General features: G+C 26.6%; 1 protein-coding gene across 2 annotated transcripts in view; it reads right to left on the bottom strand.

Moving 5' to 3' along the window:
- The window catches only part of LOC132923361 (E3 ubiquitin-protein ligase MYCBP2), a 277,986-nt gene extending 266,846 nt beyond the window's left edge, over positions 1 to 11,140 (bottom strand). For both annotated transcript variants that reach the window (XM_060987311.1, XM_060987312.1), the window contains exons 1-23: positions 10,870 to 11,140; positions 10,726 to 10,783; positions 10,411 to 10,626; positions 10,196 to 10,349; positions 9,927 to 10,114; positions 9,725 to 9,860; positions 9,473 to 9,645; positions 9,225 to 9,407; positions 8,949 to 9,164; positions 8,510 to 8,876; positions 8,297 to 8,455; positions 8,005 to 8,233; positions 7,114 to 7,277; positions 6,855 to 7,037; positions 6,634 to 6,765; positions 6,349 to 6,554; positions 6,092 to 6,275; positions 5,826 to 5,967; positions 3,786 to 4,078; positions 3,589 to 3,716; positions 3,086 to 3,220; positions 2,926 to 3,017; positions 2,681 to 2,861 (exon numbers count right to left, since the gene is read on the bottom strand). In XM_060987311.1, the coding sequence (XP_060843294.1) occupies positions 2,681 to 2,861; positions 2,926 to 3,017; positions 3,086 to 3,220; positions 3,589 to 3,716; positions 3,786 to 4,078; positions 5,826 to 5,967; positions 6,092 to 6,275; positions 6,349 to 6,554; positions 6,634 to 6,765; positions 6,855 to 7,037; positions 7,114 to 7,277; positions 8,005 to 8,233; positions 8,297 to 8,455; positions 8,510 to 8,876; positions 8,949 to 9,164; positions 9,225 to 9,407; positions 9,473 to 9,645; positions 9,725 to 9,860; positions 9,927 to 10,114; positions 10,196 to 10,349; positions 10,411 to 10,626; positions 10,726 to 10,783; positions 10,870 to 10,940 (3,990 nt within the window). In that variant the 5' untranslated portion in view covers positions 10,941 to 11,140. The remainder of the gene's footprint in view (positions 1 to 2,680; positions 2,862 to 2,925; positions 3,018 to 3,085; positions 3,221 to 3,588; positions 3,717 to 3,785; positions 4,079 to 5,825; positions 5,968 to 6,091; positions 6,276 to 6,348; positions 6,555 to 6,633; positions 6,766 to 6,854; positions 7,038 to 7,113; positions 7,278 to 8,004; positions 8,234 to 8,296; positions 8,456 to 8,509; positions 8,877 to 8,948; positions 9,165 to 9,224; positions 9,408 to 9,472; positions 9,646 to 9,724; positions 9,861 to 9,926; positions 10,115 to 10,195; positions 10,350 to 10,410; positions 10,627 to 10,725; positions 10,784 to 10,869) is intronic.
- Between the last annotated feature and the right edge of the window lie 8,591 nt (positions 11,141 to 19,731).

The raw sequence follows: 19,731 nt of genomic DNA, 5'->3' as shown, positions 1-19,731 counted from the left end.
CTTTGTTTTTAAAGTTAGAGAATCGATCAAAAGCCATAAACCTTCTCCGCAATGAGCTCTTCAATTTAAAAAAAAAATCATAACGATCGGTTCAGTAGTTTCTGAGAACATATCACTCAAAGGTTTTCATTTTCACATTTATATATTAGAGAGAAGATATATAGTTTATTAATTAACTTTTATAAGTATATTATGGCGCTATAGATAGGCAATCAAATGTACACTAATTTCACCGATTTGTTTTTTTTTTTCAATTGAATTAAACAAACACATGTAACGGTACATTGTACAACATATTATGGTAAATTATACCTGTCAGATTAAGTTGTGTACCTAAGTTAACAGACAATTTACAAGAAAAATCATCAATCGAACTGAGACCAGAAATTATATATGCCATACAATATGCATATTTATTAGGGTCTTTAATCAATCTAAGCGCCATTAATATAAACGGCCGGAAAACATGCTATTATTCAGTGGAGTAGACATGCGTTTGTATGTTGACGAAGAGGATGCTTCATAATTGTAATAAAGTTATTAAAAAAAGAAAAAATACAGACAAAATACAATATGTTTGTAGTGTTTTGTACTGTTTGTAGAAATTATTATGATAAATGTGTTTTATACACAAGCTCTATTTTTCTGGGTATTTTCGTTAATTCCATCCCATATTTCATTTGATTTGATGACAATAATAACTAAGCAGTACAAATTTATTTAAACGTTCCAATTATTTAACAATGATTTGAGTATTAAATAAAATAAAACGATAACATTTCAATAATAAAACGAGTGACTAGCGACAGACAAGTAATTTCCATGCAATAAAGATAAACAATAAAAACGATAATTATATAGTAATATACAATTTATATTATAATAAACAATGATACTAATGATAGCTGATAAATTTGTACCAATACTATAATTTAAGATTTAAATTATTATGGTTAAAATTTCAACATTTGTAAAAATATATATTTACGGCCATTTGATAAAATATTATTGATATTTATTATTATATTTGAATTTATTAGTACTACGAGCACACCCTTGTACGATACATATACGGAATTAGCGGGATTTACAAAAATAAAATAAATCTGTTTAATTAATGTATGAGAAATTGAGAAACCATAATCTTGCTACTAGAACAAGATATCATGAGGTTTAAATTGTTTAATGGTGCTCGATTAGGTACTATTTTAGATGGTGTACCTTTGGTTGCCTATCATATATATCATTTAATCTTTAAAATATGTTCACACTATGATATATCTAATTTCTGTTTATTATTCAACAAACATAATAGGTAAAGGTAATAACTAATAAGTTATAAAAAGTTATCAAGTTAATTTCAAGAGAAGATTGAAGGTTAATATTTGGAAATTATACTCCTTTTTAAAAATTATAACATTACCAATAATTCACGATAGTAATGCTGATTAATAGGCGTATTTGAGACAATTACCAAAATAAGTGCGTGTGTAGGTACCGCGGACAATGAATTTAATGTGATAATAAGTTAATTTATAATAATATTTATTCTTTTAAGTAAAAAAAAATATAGATTAAAAGCTGTGAGTGCGTGGGTGGTCAAATGAAAGTTTGCCTCAGGTCTAAAAATTGTTCAGCACGCTACTGGCCAATACTACATTTGTATATACCCACCGCCCCTGTACAATACATATTTTTAATAATTTTGAAGTAGTATTACTCATTTATTGAAGCATTTTTAATTTTATGACTAAAAATGTATTTCTGTGTACTGGATCAGTGCCCAGATGTCACAACCTATATGAATTTGTGTACCAAAATGTATAACATAATATATTTTAGAGCTAGAAGTTATAATTTTAATACAATTAACAAATTGTTATCTATTCAATATTTATATTTATTATGATAGTTAAAAATGTTTTATTTTAATTAAAATAAATATACATGAGCATTTTCAAATTCATTTTGTAGCTTAATAATTTATTACTATTTTAATTAAATTGGCATATATAATTTTAATTAAATATTAAATGAGGTTATAGTTGTTAAATGGTTTTTACTTTTTAATATTTTTTTAATTTCTAGTCTAAATAACTTGTGGCTCCATATTGGTGAAATAAATGGGATATTTTTCATACAAATCTACAAAAATATTTTCTTCATTTTTGATTAAGAAAGGATTGAGGAGTATAATATTATTTGTTTTACAGTGGCATTTATTTATTTTTTTTCGTCACATTTACTTCAATCTATTAACATAGAACATGGCTATTGGTAATATATTTTAAATTATGGTATTTTAGAGAGTAAATAAATGAAATTTGAAATACCCTATCTTTTCTTAATAGTCAGTCAAACATATATAATAATTTTTAATTTACTTGTAGAATCAAAATGTTCATCAAATATTTATACTAGCATTTTATAGATACAATAAACAATTTTCTCTTTAATGTTCCACTAATAATAATTAATACTATACACCATAACACAGATATTTATAAGAGGATAAAAACATGGAATTTATAAACATACAAACTTTTATAACAAAACGGTATAATACAAAATAACAGTAAACCACAAAGCATACAAAATAATGTAAAAGCAAAACAACAATAATAATTAACAAAAAACTAAAACAAGCATTTATCACTCAAAATCAATTTCAATTCAATACCTTATTAACTGTGTGTGAAAAAGCATCACTTAATATATGAATATCACTATTTGATGTATGTATAGTTGATATTGACAATGAATCAGGAATAACAGTTTTATATAATATTTCAGGTATCTGTCCAGCATTTATATCAGTACCATTATTTGATCTTCGAGATGATTTGAATGTAAATGTTATTCTATAAAAAAATTACAAATTATTTTAACAATGACTATTGAAGAGCATCAATACAATTATATTACTGTTCGTCACTTGTAACACTACACATTCCACTAGAACCACAATCACTTGATGGACCAGTTATTCTAGCACATCCCACATACCATCGATTTGCCTGAATAAATACAAAAATTAAAATTAAAAATATCATTATTATTATTCAAAAAAATTAATAATAATTACAAAAAGAGCAATAGGTTCATCAAGTAAGACTGGATTTTTTTGCCTAGGTGCACATTCATAAGTAAGTTCATCAGTTTCTGCTAACAGTTCACCATCAATTTCTCGCTCACCACCTTCTACACCAATGTCATAAACCTACATTTAAAAAATATAATGAATTATGTGACAACAACTATCATTTTCCATTTTAAATAACCAAATTAAATTAATTTAATATTGAATTTACAAAATATTGTATACAAAATAAATTATAAATATAAGATATTTCTACATTATTTAAATAATATGAAGAAGAAAATATTTAAATTAACTTCTAAAATAACAATTATAAAGTCATTAAAAACATAATCTTATGTTAATGAGTGTAAAAACTAATATTGAGTATAATACAACTTTTAAAAAACAAAATTAAATTATACATATTTTAGATAAGTAATAAACTTGATTTTTTTTTTACCAATATTACATTTTATTACACATGACAATTAATAAACTCATATTACCTTTAGTTTAACTGTATACTCTCCTCTTCCTCCAAATAAACCAAAACCAACTAATGCAATATTACAATCAACTGAGAACCGAATAGCCTCAACCGAGTGTCCAGAATACCCCCAACCACCGCCTAAACCTAGAAATATAATTTATTTTAAAAATGAGTAATATAATCTAAAATCAAATTATGATTTATTATACATACTTGCAAATCGGTTGATGTGTAAGAATTCCTTTTTTGGCTCTACAGTATTTGATGCAACTGGTATATTACTTTGAGATGATGCTATACCAATCGGAAACAATGATAAATTTTGGGCCAAGATGTCCATACAAGTTAGTAAATTAACTAAAACTTGAATCCGAGATACAGAAATCCCAGCAGTGGGTGGCAATGCTAATTCATAATTCAACAAGGAACTGGTATCATTATGTCTTCTACAAGCACTATTAACATTATAACATGTAACCACAACTTTTTCACTTATATCACTAATACTGAAAATAAATAAATAACATACATAAATAAATATTATTAATGACTGTTCTATTATAACTAGATCACGGATCTGTAGAGAATTGCATATTTTTTTTCTTTTCATATTTTAAGATTTTAGATTTTAGTTAATAATCTTTACTTTTCATGCTAATAAAAAGTCATTAATGTTATTTTACATATTTAGTACACTTTAGTTAAATTTCAATGCAAATCTATATTTAATTCAAATTCAAATAAAATATATTAAGTTATGCAGTATATGAGTTACAAAATGAAAATAAGAGATAATTGTTCCCTAATTACAACCATGCTGTCAATTATTAATACTGAAAAGGTAAAGCTTTTATATTCAAATACAATTTTATTCAATTATAATTTATTTAAAATATAAAATGTCAAAATTGTTAAAATATATTAATGAGCTTCCTATATAAACAAACAATACACACAAAAGTTTTTTTTCTGTTTAAAAAATAATATTTTGTAATACAATTGGAAAACATAATTTGTGAAATAAATCACCCTTTATCAAAATAAAAACAGTAAAGGGCTTAAATAATACAAATAAATTATTTCATTGTATATAGGTAAGATAAAAAAATATATAAATCAACAGAGATGTTAAAATCATTTAAAAAATACAAAAGCATTTATTTATTTATTAGTTTATTTATATATCTAACTAGAAATTACATTTTTGTTGTTTGAAATTTTAAAATGTGTTTATTTATCCCAAATATTATGTTACATATATAATATTCAAGATATTTTTTTAATTAACTAAAATTTAAAATTCTTTAATATTGTTTATTTATTTATTATTATTATTTTTAATATTTATAATATATTATTATACAACGTATTATAATAATTTTTAAATAAATCTGTATAAATCCGTGCTCTACTTATGTCTTATAATTATTGAGTACATACAGAATGATTCACCAAGCGCACTCACTCCCTCTTTTCTTCTTCAATAACACAATAACTCAACATCTGATTTTTTGGAATATTTAAATAAACTTAGGCTTTAAAGACTATGTCATTTTTAAATTCTTAATATTTGTTGTGCTACTACACAGAGTTTTATGTGGAGAAGAAATTTCTATTTTTTAAATGAGAACCATGTTTAATGCTAAAATTATTTAGAAGATATTTATAAAAAAATGAATGTATCTAAATAAAAATTCAAAAGAGTAATAATTTGCAAGTTAGTTAGTATTAAACTTTGTGTACTAAGAATAATAAATCCACGACAATGGGTTTGGAAGATATGATAACTATGAACATTTTTGTAATTAATATTAATCTATCAATATTTATAATTAGTAAAAATGGTAAAAGTATAATAAAGAATAGATTCAACATTACATACATTTTATATTTTAGTAAAATCATTTTTAAGGAATATTTTCCTCAGTATAATCAATTTCATAACTGAAAAACTAATCATTCAAATTAAATTTTGCATTAAGTTTATCGACATTTTCAAAAAAAATATCCATTACAGTAAAAAAGGGGGTTCTTATTTAATAATATAACAGAAATAGAAGTTTATATCGCCACAAGACACTCCTTGAATAGTACAAAAAAAAATGAAAATCTCAAGAAAATGAAAACATGTAAATTTTTTAAAGTGTATTTAAAATTTCAAAATTAAGAATTTTAATAAATTTATTATTAAAGGAAAAACTGGGGGTAAACATGCTTAGCAAATCAATATATACTTAATATTAAATTTCTTACTGCCATAAGTTATTATATAACAAATCAAAGCACCACATTCCAGTATGTTTTTCATCAAATTGTATCTGATTATTCCCTGAATAACTATTGCAAGTGCCATCTTGTTTGTTAATTGCCAAGCATTTATTTGAAGTCATCACCACTGATTATGGGATACACAATTTAAATGTTAAAAAAAAAATGATTAAGTAGCATGCAATGATATAAATGAATTGTTAATGTAAGTTAGTATTTAAATCAAAATTATTTAATTTTGAAATACTTACATATAATTTCATTGTTGGCGGCAATAGATAAAATTTTACTATTTATTAACGCTTCATCAACTTTTACAATTGTTTGATTACCACAGCACATAACTACTCTTGCTCTTCTGGTATGAGGTGGATTTATGTCTTCTACACTTAATGGTACATGATTGCATCCACTATCACGTCCAAGTTGACTTTTCTGTATTACATTGAAATAATTGTATTATATTTATCATCAGGTTGTATAAATAAATGTAATATTAAATGTTTACCAAATAACTGCCAAAAGTATAGAGTTTACCATCTTTCGATACCAATGCAGTATGATTGCTACCAGCTGATACACTGATAATAGGATGTTTTAAGCGAGGTATTTTTAATACAGTTGGACCTTTTCTACTGAGCGATAGACTACATCCAAGTTGACCATTTGAGTTACTACCGAATGTTATTACTTTCCCATTACTTAGAAGTAATACTATATAAACATATAAAGCAATTATGATAAATATAAATATATATAAATTAATACATTGCATTTTATTATAACATATTACCAGTATGATGTAAACCACAACTAATTTGAATAACTGGGGAGTCTGTTGGTAAAAATACTCGCGCAGGTGGTAAAATAGTCATTCTAGCAGTATCCCTTTCTATATCGCTCCCTGGATTATTAACTGCATCATCTAACAAAATAAAAAAATATAAATTTCAATGACAATATTTAAATTATGTTCTTAAAAAACTAAAGATTTAAAATATATTTATATATTACCGACAGAACTTCGAGTTATTATACTGTTTTGAGTTTGAAAATGTATGTTTGTATTATTAGCGGTTTGTATGCTACTATCAATATCAGCATCCATAGATGAATCTATTTGTACTAAATTCAATTTTTGTCGTTGTCCACATATATTCAATCGCTTTTTAAAACGATCTCCAAATATTGCTTTATCTTTAACAGAAAATTATAAATTAATAACAACAAAATAATAATCATTACTTAAACAAAAACATTAAATCTTTTATACCTCCACCACCAAAAATAACATCAAGTCTCATCATTCCTGCTATATCACCAGCACCATTTGGTCCAAGTAAAGCTAATTCTGAATTATCTTCAACTTCGCGAGCACATATACGACAACATCCACAAATAGTGCATCCAGCATCTCCTTCACCACAACCGCATTCCCTAAAAACAATTTTAAAATTAAATGAAATGCATATAATAATGATTAAATAAGATATTAATTATCTAGTAAAAAATAAAACCATAGTTATAATTAGAGTATGGATTTGTATGCACTAAAAAGTATCAAAATATGCCATATAGTCAAAATTGTGAAAATATGCAACAAAAATACAAGAAAAAATTATAAATTATTATAAATAAAAATGTTATCTATGAAACGAAAAACTAGTTATAATTATATAAATACACACTACACTGGACTGGACATACATATCACTGATTAGTAATTTTTATTATTTTTATACACTGTGAAGTGTAATAAAATTATATTCTTTTTTCAAACTTTTAGTATTTTTTTTTTAATTTCAAAGAAATTACGAGGAGAGGAGGGGGATTAAAAATATCTGATTGCATAGAAATCTATACTGTAGTAATATTTTTTTTTCAGAGCATTTGAACTTAAATGATATGCACAAATTGAAAGAATGTATTTAATTATTTTTAAAGTAGAAAAAAGATATCAAACCATTTATATTCTATTACATATCATTTTATTAAAATTAATACAGTAACTTTTGATTACAGCATCAGACAAAAATTTGAAAGTGGTTAATTATAATAATATAATATGTAGCATAAAATGCAAGATAATTCTTTGTAAATAAATTTCATTATCACTAATTTATTTCTAAACTCCCTAGAGTACTTAATTTAAAGGTTAACTTACTGGCCAGATTTACGATTGGATCGTATACTGCTAAGACAACTATAGCTATACCCTGTACATTCACCACATACAGTACACACCATGCAAACTTCATGTTTCCAGTTATGTTTTCCTGGTTTACAAATATCTTCACAAGGTTTATTATCATCACAGTCATCATCAAATATACTCTGTTCACCAACAGAACTAATTTGATTTAATGATTCATTATTGGTTATTTCAGGATAATCTATATTAACATAATATTGATGTTATTATAAAAGTTAATAAAGATAGAAAAATAATATTTAACTGTTTTTATTGTTTTGAGGAGCACATATATCACGTCCACATTGGCCTTTATTATTAATTCCAAAACTATAAATGTGTCCTTTAGCACTCAACGCAATTGCATGTGCTTTTCCTAAAGCTATCTGAACAATTTTAGCATTCTTTAAATCTTTTACAAGACCTGCAAATAATAAAATTTAATAAGAGTATTTTAATTGTAAAAATAAATATTTACCAGTATGTATATCACAATAAGTATCATCTTTTCCAAACATATACAAAAGACCATCTTTGGTCACTAATGCAGTTGTACCATTGTTACAAGCAATATCCACAATAAATTGTCCATCTAATTTAGTTATCCTTTTTGGCTTCAGTACTCTTGGTTGCTTTCTATACCTTCCATTATCACAATCTTCACCACGCCGTGATACTCCTAAGAAATAAGCTGATCCCGTATCGCAAAGCAACACACAGTGTAATCCATCATGACCAGCTGCCACTTTTATGATTTTACACGGATTAGGTATACTTAACTCTGACCATACAGAACGATAACAATTTATACTACTTTGTCCATTAGATTTTAACCATTGAAATGCCTGGTAAATAATTTTTTTTTTTATACAGAACTAATATAAATTTAACTCCTTATTCATAATTGTGGTACTTACTTTTCCAGATTTAACTGATATAATAAAACAATCTTTTAAAGTGGCAACAGAAGATACTTCTTCGTCAGAAGCACTGTTAATAGCACTTTCAGCTGTAATAGAATCCCATAATTCAGAAACACCATAAATACGTACATTACGGCGGCTTAATACAAGAGGAACTTCATTAACAAGTTTTCCAGTACTAGGATCAATACTCTTAATCACGTAATTGTTCTATTCGAGAGGGAAAAATATTAATTATGTTTAAGTATAATAAATTAGTAAAATACTTACTGCAGATTGATCAAGGAAACATAATCTATCTTTATCACTAAATACAGGCTTACAAGATGTATTCAATGTTACTGAAGTATCTATTTGAACTCTTCCTAACTTTTTAAATGTATCTCTATCTAAGAACTCAATTTCTTGATTGCTAGTCTGATTTGGATAATTAACCCTTAAGTATAACATTTTCTAGAAACAGACAAATAAAAAAAAACATATTGATACAAATAAATAAATATATTGTATATACTAACTTGATAAAATCCAAAACAAACATCACTAGAATGTAAAGTATGACTTGATGTACGAGCTACATTGACATATGGATGTCCACTAACTGTACCACCAAAACCAGTACCAATTTTATGAAACCCATATTCTGAATATGTATACAAATAGTCTCCGTCACATGCCATTCCTTTGATATCTTTTATAAAAAAAAAAAAAAAATTTGAAACTGAACTAAGCATTTTATTAATACTAAAATATAATTAAATTATAAGTACTCCTTAAGTAATTTAAATTTAATGTTATAATTTCAGATGATTTTGGAACTCCATTGGACATCCAATCAGGAGTTTCATAATCCCCATATGTAAGAACACGGACACATTTTTGCAGACTTGTTAAAACTTTTGGTAACTAAAGAAAAACATTAATAAGTTAGTGTCAATATAGATGTATGAATAAAATTAAAAATTCACTTACAATTATTTTTCTAGGAGATGCACTATTTGGGCACATGATTAATGTTGTTAAAGTGTTTAATATTTTACCAGTATCTCCTCTAACTATTACTAAACTTATAAGACAAGAACACGAAACTGCTTTAAAATCATAAGTCCCATTCTCATAATTTCCAGTTGCCATATCCAATAAAAGTTCATATAATGGATCTATACAATTTGTAATAGTTTTTGATTAAAAATACAAAATCATATTTATTCAATTTAATTTCTGAATCAGCATAAACTTACCTATAACTTCTGATGGTTCATCTTTTAAAGCTTCTGGTGATTGATACTGAATGATATCTAATAAAGCCATTAAAGCTTTAGTACATATTTCTGGTGAGGGAACTCTACTCTCTTTAATCAGTTCAAATACACTACGTAAACCAATGCCAACTACCTAAAATGTATAACAACCATTAGTTTTAAGATATGTTTCCCTAACAATTTCTTTAACTAACCTTTGGTATGAAAATTTCTGGACATGATATAGCTTGAACATTGTTGGAAGATTGTAGCACTCGATTGAGAGTTTTGAGACATATTGGAGCTGATGATGAGTTCCAATATGCCTCATCAGCTTTTTTAGCATGTCTATCAAACACAGCATATCGAGCAGCCGATAGTACTGCAAAGGAAGAAGCATTCCCCGATACGTACATGGTCCACCCACCATCCTATGAAAATAAAACAAATCATAATTACACAGTTGAGTACTAAATAACAATAATAATAATAAAAATAATGACAACCGGTAATAACACTACTATCCTTACCTTGTACAGTTTTGATCCTTTTTGAGCTTTCTGACAATTTTTTTTGGCATGATGTTTCCTAGATAAATCATAGATAAATAATAATTATAATAATTTATCGAAAAATGAACAGCAAAGACTTTGTGCCCAAATCGAAAAACTCACTTGGGTAATTCTTGGGCTTCCTGGAAAAATCGCCTGTACAACTGTTCAATACCGTCCACCTCGGGCAGCATAGTGATGGATGTGAGTCAAGACATATCCCGTTCACGACCAGCAGCAAGTCATTAAGACAAATTAATCGTCGGCGAACGGCAATGATTTACGACAGACACCCCGAATCTATCATCGTAATATCGTATTGATTTATTTTTACCGGGTTCCCTGTTATCGAATTTCAAAATTGTGTTGATAAACAATGGTACGGTGAGCAGTAGGGGAATATGATAGTGGAGCTGACCAATCGATTGCGGTGGATCGATAACCAGGACAACAGCTGCTATCTACCTGAAAAGTTGTTGCTCCTGTTCGCCATCCAACACTCGGAACAGAGCTCACTGCAAGAATAAAAATTAACGTAGAAACACTAGAAACCACAAAATTAAAAAATCAGTGTCTCTTGCAGTTAAATTGTACATTTGTACCTGTACCATTGGCGGAAATCGGGGGGGAAGGATTTGTGGGGGCTTAGCCCCCTCAAACATTCTTGCAAACATGAAAATTGTGTAGTTTCATTTTCATACATTATATTCTTAAAAAACAAGAAATATAACACATAATAATTTTTATATTATAAATTTGTTTGTATAATATTTTACATAATATTTTATACGAAAATTAAAATTTTGGAACACTGTCCTATAGTGATATGTTTTATCGTCTGTCGAATAAAACAAAATATATAAAATTATATTAATTTGGAAATACAAAATATAATAATTTTTCACAGTTAAAAAAATAATTATTTTTTGCTAGATTTTCATTTAGAGTGGTAGATTACGAAACTGGAGAACGGGTTTTGTTATTTGGAGTCTTAAACACAACTATATAACTATATAGCTACTATTATATTATTATTATTGCTTAAAAGTCTTAACTCAATTCATATTCTCACTCCCATTCTCAAAGGTTAGTCGTAAATCCAGTGGCGCCGATCTATATTTCATGTTATGGGAAAAAAATGCTGGTGTTAGACCCATCTACTAAAAAAACGTTTAGTTAGTTACGTTCGAATGGTACTATATTTATTTCTAACTATATACATACAAGATACTGCATAACAAACTATTTTTGATTATCACCCACCCATAAATATTTCTGGGGAATTTTCCCCAGTTCATACCCGTGTTCGGCGCTACTGTTAGTACAAATACCACATTTGAATATTGACAAAACTGTATATTTTAACGAAAAATAACGATTATATTATAAGTATAATTATCTATTTTGTTTTAAGTTATTACAAAAATATTATTTAAAAACACCAATTCGCGTATTATTATTTAACACTATAACAGTGAATAGTATTCAAAATATTATGTAGATTAGTTTTAAGCTGTTATGCCATAAACTTATTAACACCTGAAGTGGCGGCTCATCAGGGGTCTTTGAGACGGCGGACTCACCATAAAAAAAGTAGTAAAGCAATAAAAAAGTTTGAAGAAAATTGTAGTACCTATAATTTAATATTTTTGTCTATTTGGAAAATAATTATGATGGTTTTTGATATTAATATTGATTATTGATAATATTATAATATTTTTACATTAATAATGAGAAGACGGGTGTCATTCAATAATAATACGGTCGAAAAATATCGATAACAACAACTAATTACAAATTTATGCGATGCCAATGGCAGAAACTTTGAATGAGTCTAGTCTCAATGTCCTGAACAACATCTATACAATCTACCCCGCCGTGCATATAACATTTGTATAAGTACACAATTGAGTTTCTCGAACGGCAGACTCCCGAATAAATTTAAATGTCTGGCTAATAATAATATTACAACATAATAATACAGTATATAATCTATGGATATGGATCTATCATATTAATCTATCATCTATGGTAATCATCAATCTTCGCTATTCGTCGGAGACGATTGACGGTTGTAATAATTTTAACGGAGAAAAAAATAGACGTACAAATCGTTAAACCGTACTTTAATATATATAATATTTTACACGTATATGTCGTTCTGTTCAGTTTATTTTTATGAAATATCTCAATATCTTCAATTCGAAACGTGGTAAAGACGGACGAGGAAAGGTGTTCCTGGGTTGGCAATGTGGTTACTGAACGTGTGGACATCAAATATGACACAACTAAGTTTCACAAAAAAAATCGATGTTTACGTGAGTTTGATTTTCTATACTTTTGGAGCTTTAATTTACTTTTTTAGATATAAAATAAATACATACTTATATTGCACCGGACAATCTGCTACACGCCGGGTGACGTATACGTATGCATATTTTATTAACGCGCGATGCATAAAATACGTGAGACCAAAAATACATAATCGTCATATTAGTATATTACCAGACCCCAGACCCATTTTATATAATAATTTATATTTATATTAATTGTATAAATAGCATTTTTCATTTTTAACCGGCCGAGTACCCGACTAATATAAGTTTTTTTTATCCCTAGCAAAAATAAAAAGTTTTCTGAAAAGACGCATTAATATTTTTTTATAATTGTCTGAATTTTGGATTTTGATGACATTAGATTTCATTTCATATTTCTGTGATAACTATTTCTGCTCAACCGATATTGTTTTTTTGTAGTAATTTAAAAACGAATAACTGTAGTTATTTGAAAATTTCCCCAAATGTTAATGTTTGCATTTCTTATACATATTATAATTTTCAAAATATTTTGACTATACACTTTAGCCTATAGGATAAAATAACAATAGCATAATACCATAAATAGATGTATTCGTTATATATACATATATATATTAATATCGCAAATTATCTGAGCATATTAACATTAGAACCTATTGATTATTTTAAAATCAGTAAAAAATAGTATGAGTAGGTATATATTATTCCTAAACAGGTCGGTACCGAAACGGGAATGATATAGTCACATGTATATATAACGAGTCAAATGTGAATAACTGCTTATATTTAGAAATTGATTTTATTGATTTTGTAAGTTCATTATACGTAGATCATAATCTATTAACTATTTAGTATGTAATATCAGTTTAATGATTAAACTTTTAAATATTTTTAAAATTATTAATCATTTAGTTCAGCCAACCCGTAAACTGCTGTATAGCTACTTATAGTAGGTGACTACAATACTATATGTAGACTAGGTTAAGTATGTCACTATAACGAATTTGTACAATTTGAATTCAATTTTCAATGTATAATGTATTAATGATTAATGCATTGTATATAATGTAATATTATGCTGGTCGAAGATGTTCTTATTTGTTGGTGAGAAATTTTACCAAACAACTATTGAAATAATAAAATTATAGGTAATTTAAAAAAAAATTCAGGATATACAATTATTATGGTTTTACGTATGAAATTAATTATACCAAAAGTTTCGTATGCAAGACAGCTGAAATATAAAAATAAATCCTATAATATCACAAAGAGTTCTATAAAAAAAACATTATTATAATATTTTTCATAATCCATGGCAAACGACAATCGTTGTAATTTGTAGGAGACGATTAACAATTCTAATAATTTTATTGAATAGTCGTCAAACAACAGCCTTCAGTACATGACGAGTACTCTCATTTTCATAAAATATTTCAATAATTCCATTCCGAAGCGTAAAGAAGACGAATGAAGAAATAAACTATAGCTGTTTCTTCGGTGACGGTGCACGTTTGAACTTTAATATGGCACAGCTTGATCGAAGGATACTTACGTAGGTTAATTTTCCTATTATTTTGGGGTAGTAATAAATTTACTATTTATACATAATATAAAATATAAATGTTTATTGACTTCTACAAGCTGTTACCCCGATGACAGACCTATATTTTATTTTCGATCGTCCAGTCCAATGAAGTGATCAGCAACCGGCGGGTTATTGTATATACGACCCGTTTTAAATTCTAAAACACTGAAATTTTTTTTTTATTTATATTTTATTATTTTAAAGTTCTAGACAATATTTTTTTCCATAGTAAATAATTTAAGAATATAAATTTTTCATTTTTATCTGGTCTGCAAACTGTTTTTAATTTGTGAATGTAGCCTGAGAGTTCAAAAAGGTTACCGATCATGCATTAATGATGACATTTCCAAGAATAAAATAAAGTCGTTATAAGTACACCTTAGAATTTAGATCCTGGATATGTAGCGAAAAATGTATAATGATTTTACAATTATGTAGTTTATTTTCTGTCTGCCATGAATTCTTGTAGCAAATATGATCTATTTGGTACTTTGGTTGGTAAATAGTAAAATAAAATTAAAAAAATTCAGATCTCGCCATAATATCGGAAAAACAAAAAAGCTGGAAATATTACCATATATATATATGGTTTTATTTTTTGGTGAACAATTTTACCAAAAAACTATTGAAATAATAAAATTATAATTAAAAAAAAATTCAGGATATACAATTATTATGGTTTTACGTATGAAATTAATTAAATACCAAAAGTTTCGTATGCAAGACAGCTGAGATATAAAAATAAATACTATAATATCACATAGAGTTCTATAAAAAAAAAACATATGATCTATCACATTATTACAATATTTACATCCGTGGCAATCGACAATCGTCGTCATTCGTAGAAGACTGTTAATAATTCTAATAGTTTATTGAACAGTCTTAAAACAACAGCCTTTAGTGTATGACAAGTGCTCTTATTTTTATAGAATATTTCAATAATTTCATTCTGAAGCGCAAAGAAGACGAATGAAGAAATAAGAGCTAGCTGTTTCTTCGGCGGTGATGATGCACGTTTGAACTATAAATGTGGTACAGCTCGATTTTGCCGAACAGCGTCGAAGAATAATTACGTAAGTTAATTTTCCCATAATTATGGAATATTAAATTTATCTTTTATACTTAAAATAAATATTTATTGACGTGTTCAAGCTGCTATACTTGGATGACAGACTTATATTTTATTTCCAATCGTCCAATGCAATGGCCGGCAACCAATGAGCTATTGTCTACGGCCCGCTTTAAATTCTAAAACGACGAATTTTTTTTTTTATTTAAAGTTCTAAACAATATTTTTTTTGCATAGTAAATAATTTAAGTATATTAAATTTTTATTCTTTTCTTGCCCGCAAACAGTTTTTAGTTTGTGAATATGGCCCGAGAGTCCAAAAAGGTTGACCACTGGTCCAATGTATAAAATAGCCTGCAAGAATAAAATTAAGTCTTCAAGTATACCTTGGATCCTGGACATAGCAATGAATGTATATTTATTTGACAATTATGTAGTTTCTTTTCTGTCATAAATTATTGTAGCAAATATGATCTATTTAGTACTTTGGGTGGTTAATAGTAAAATAAAATAAAAAATTTCGAATCTTGTCATAAGATCGAAAACACAAAAAAACAAAATATGTATTATTACGCTATATACTTGTATAATATCGACAAAATTAATTTATTATTATTTTAATTAAACAATGCTTATTATAGAATTTTGAAAAAATTACCAATTATCTACATTATGATTTCGCTATAAGTAAATTGTATAATTTTAAAAGCATTTTCATTATTTAAAACAATTAATTTTTTTTTTTTTATTAAGCCGAAAAAAATTATAGATATGCAAATATGATATAAAATTTAATACAGGCTTCTTCATCAATCGTTCACTAATTTACTGTAATAAAAAATGTCACGGTATATTTTATAAACGTTTAAAATTAAAATTTTGATTGTATTCGGCTAAATCTATAAAATGTTCAAATTATTTTTTTCGTTAGATATTCATACCTATAAATATTTTCTTTTTATATCTACAATTTAAAAATATTATATTGGAATTCTCATTAGTTTTTTTTTACCAAAAACAAAAAATAATATGTTTACTGGAAAGTCACATTATTTTTTATGACTATTCGAAGTTCAGTATTATACCTATAACTTATTAAATATTTATTATACACCCACCCTAAAAATAAATATTTTTTCTCAAATAATTTTTATATTTTGTTATTATTTAAAACATTATTTGTAGGGACATAAAAATTTTTTGTACATTTTATACTATACGTACACAATGATATTTTTGACATACGTAGATTAATCTTAAGATATTATTTATTCAAATTATTTTACGAAAGGGTTGTACCTATTAACTCAAAAGTATATAACAAGAATATAATACGGTATAAATTATATTTATTATTTATACAATATTAATTATTATAATAGTAATTATGATTATTGCAATGTTTTCGGAAAAAATGTAGGTAGCTTGTCAAACTTTACACAAAAAAAAAAATAAAATACTTAGCAATATCAATCAACATATTATAATATTATAAGTCATAATACATCAAAATTACACTTATTAGTTATTAATGAAGGTTGACTGACTGTCTCTTTCAAATTCAAATTTCACACACTAATTACAGTAATAAACTTAATCACTAATGTATAAAGCAACACTGTAATAATTACTTTTTTATCTTTAATTCAATGTAATTTTTGATTATTTTGTAAAATGGACAATGGTACTGAAAATTGAATTCCTCAAAGCATTGACTAGGTACTATTTGTTACATGAAACCATAATAAAGGAAATGTATGAATTTGTTTCTATTATGATAGCCGATAGGTGTCTTCAGATATATATATGTAAGTTTACATGTAAGAATATGCAGTGGCGGTTTTGGTTGTATTTTTTTGGTGAGGCAACTTATGTATCACTCCCCCCCTTCATAACAAAAATTAAACTTCATAATAATGGAATTTAAAAATATAAAAATAATTATAACTATAATAAAATATAATAATATACTTAAATTACTTTAATGTTAAATCAAAGCACGACAACACGCGTAAACAAATTTAAACGAATAAGCACGACTGCACGAGCGATGATTCGAACGAGAGAGATATAAACATTATGAACTAACAATGAAATCGGTTTCATCAGGCGCTGTGACAATAATAACGGTTTATGATTATCCAATATCAATATTATGTTGTTGTTGAACGAGCCGTAGACATGGCTGCGGGCTGACCATAGTACCACATATATATTTAGTATCAGAGGCGATGAAAAAGTCGCCTCACTATGATCATTTGCGCAATTCAGCTTATTCAGTCGCGTGCATTTGCGTAGTCCGTACATTCGCATGTGTGTGTAATTAATGTACACAAGTTACAATTCTGACGTCATAGGGAATATTTCCGCCGGCTGAATATGAGCGTTTGTTAACGGAATTATTATTTCGTGCATTTCTTATCGGTTTATCGCTATTTTTGGTAATAAACACGGAATAATATTATACTTTAATAAAATAAATGATTATTTATATTATTAAACTTCGTAAAGAAGAATTTATTTCAAATAAAATCATAAAAATGTTAAAAATTATTAGCGAAATGTTTGCTATCGGTGAGCCAAGAAATATACACTTTTAGAGTATTATTTGCTACAAAATTTTAGGTAACTCACTTGCCTCACCACCAAAGCCGCCACTGAGAATATGTAAGATTAAGTTAAAGCACTGCGTGATTAAAACCAAAAAAATGCAGAAATAATAACTCAGAAACATAACTATAATTATTTTTGTTTAGTTCACTATTTTTATAGATTAAATAAAATAATTTATAATCATCTTCATTAGAATAAAATATTAATACTTTGCAATATCTATAAAGATTTGGTCTTGGTCTATAGTTTATAATGTTTATATGTTTCAATTCTACGTTAATATGTCAAACACCTAAGATAGAAAAATAGATCGTATAATATCACAAGGAGTTCTTATAAAAAAAAAACATAGACTTATTATATTATAATATTCGTCATCTGTGGCATACGACAATCGACGACATTCGTCGAAGACGATTCACAATTCTTGAATTCTATAATAGTCGTTAAACAACAGTCTTCAGTACATGACAAGTACTCTCCTTTTTATTTCGTGCTGTTTATTGTTTATTTTCATAAAATATCTTTATACTCCCTTTTAGAATCATGATGAAGATCGTATGAACAAAATTTGGAGTTTCTTCGGCGGCGGTGCACCATTCCGTAAACACTGTAGATTGGTACAACTCGGTTTCCCGGGAAGAGTCGACGCTTAAGTAAGTTTTTTTTTATTATTCTTTTTTGGGATTAAAATTATTTTTTAAACTTAAAATAAAATATATTAATTTATATGAACAATCCGCGCTAGTCGGACGATGTAGTTGATGTAGACGCATATTTTATTCTCCAGGGTCCAATGAAAAAATAGTACACAATGCCTACTTATTTTACTCATTAGTTATAGTAGACAAAAATTGTGAAAAATAACAACCGTGTATTATTTGTATTATTCGCATTATATTATATTAGAATAGTAGTAGAATAGTAAACCTTAGATCCTGGACGTGGACGTAGCGAAAAATGTATAATGATTTTACAATTATGTAGTTTACTTTTTGTTTGTCATAAATTCTTGTAGCAAATATGGATCAATTTGGTACTTTAGTGGTAAATAGTAATAAAATAAAACAAAAAATTTCAGATCTTGCCATAATATCAAAAAAACAAAAAACTGAAATAATTACGCTATATCCTTATATAATGTCAACCCGGAGGACGATTGGCAATATCATTAGGAAGCTGATGAATAACAAAAAAAAGTGTCGCAGGGCTGTGTTTGTTTAATACTATAATTTTTTGAACAGTAGTACAGTATATTATGAATATTTACTTAAATTATATTTAATTTTTATGGTTCTTTTCAGATAATATACTGTACTACGGTTTTAGGTGTTCTTTTTATTTTAATAATACATTGAAAAATTACCAATTTTTTCAATTTTTTTTCTTATCAAAAA

Source organism: Rhopalosiphum padi, chromosome 2, assembly GCF_020882245.1.
Source record: "Rhopalosiphum padi isolate XX-2018 chromosome 2, ASM2088224v1, whole genome shotgun sequence".
NCBI lineage: Eukaryota > Metazoa > Arthropoda > Insecta > Hemiptera > Aphididae > Rhopalosiphum > Rhopalosiphum padi.
The sequence above is the reverse complement of the archived record's forward strand: the minus strand, read 5'-3'. Positions and strand labels throughout refer to the sequence as shown.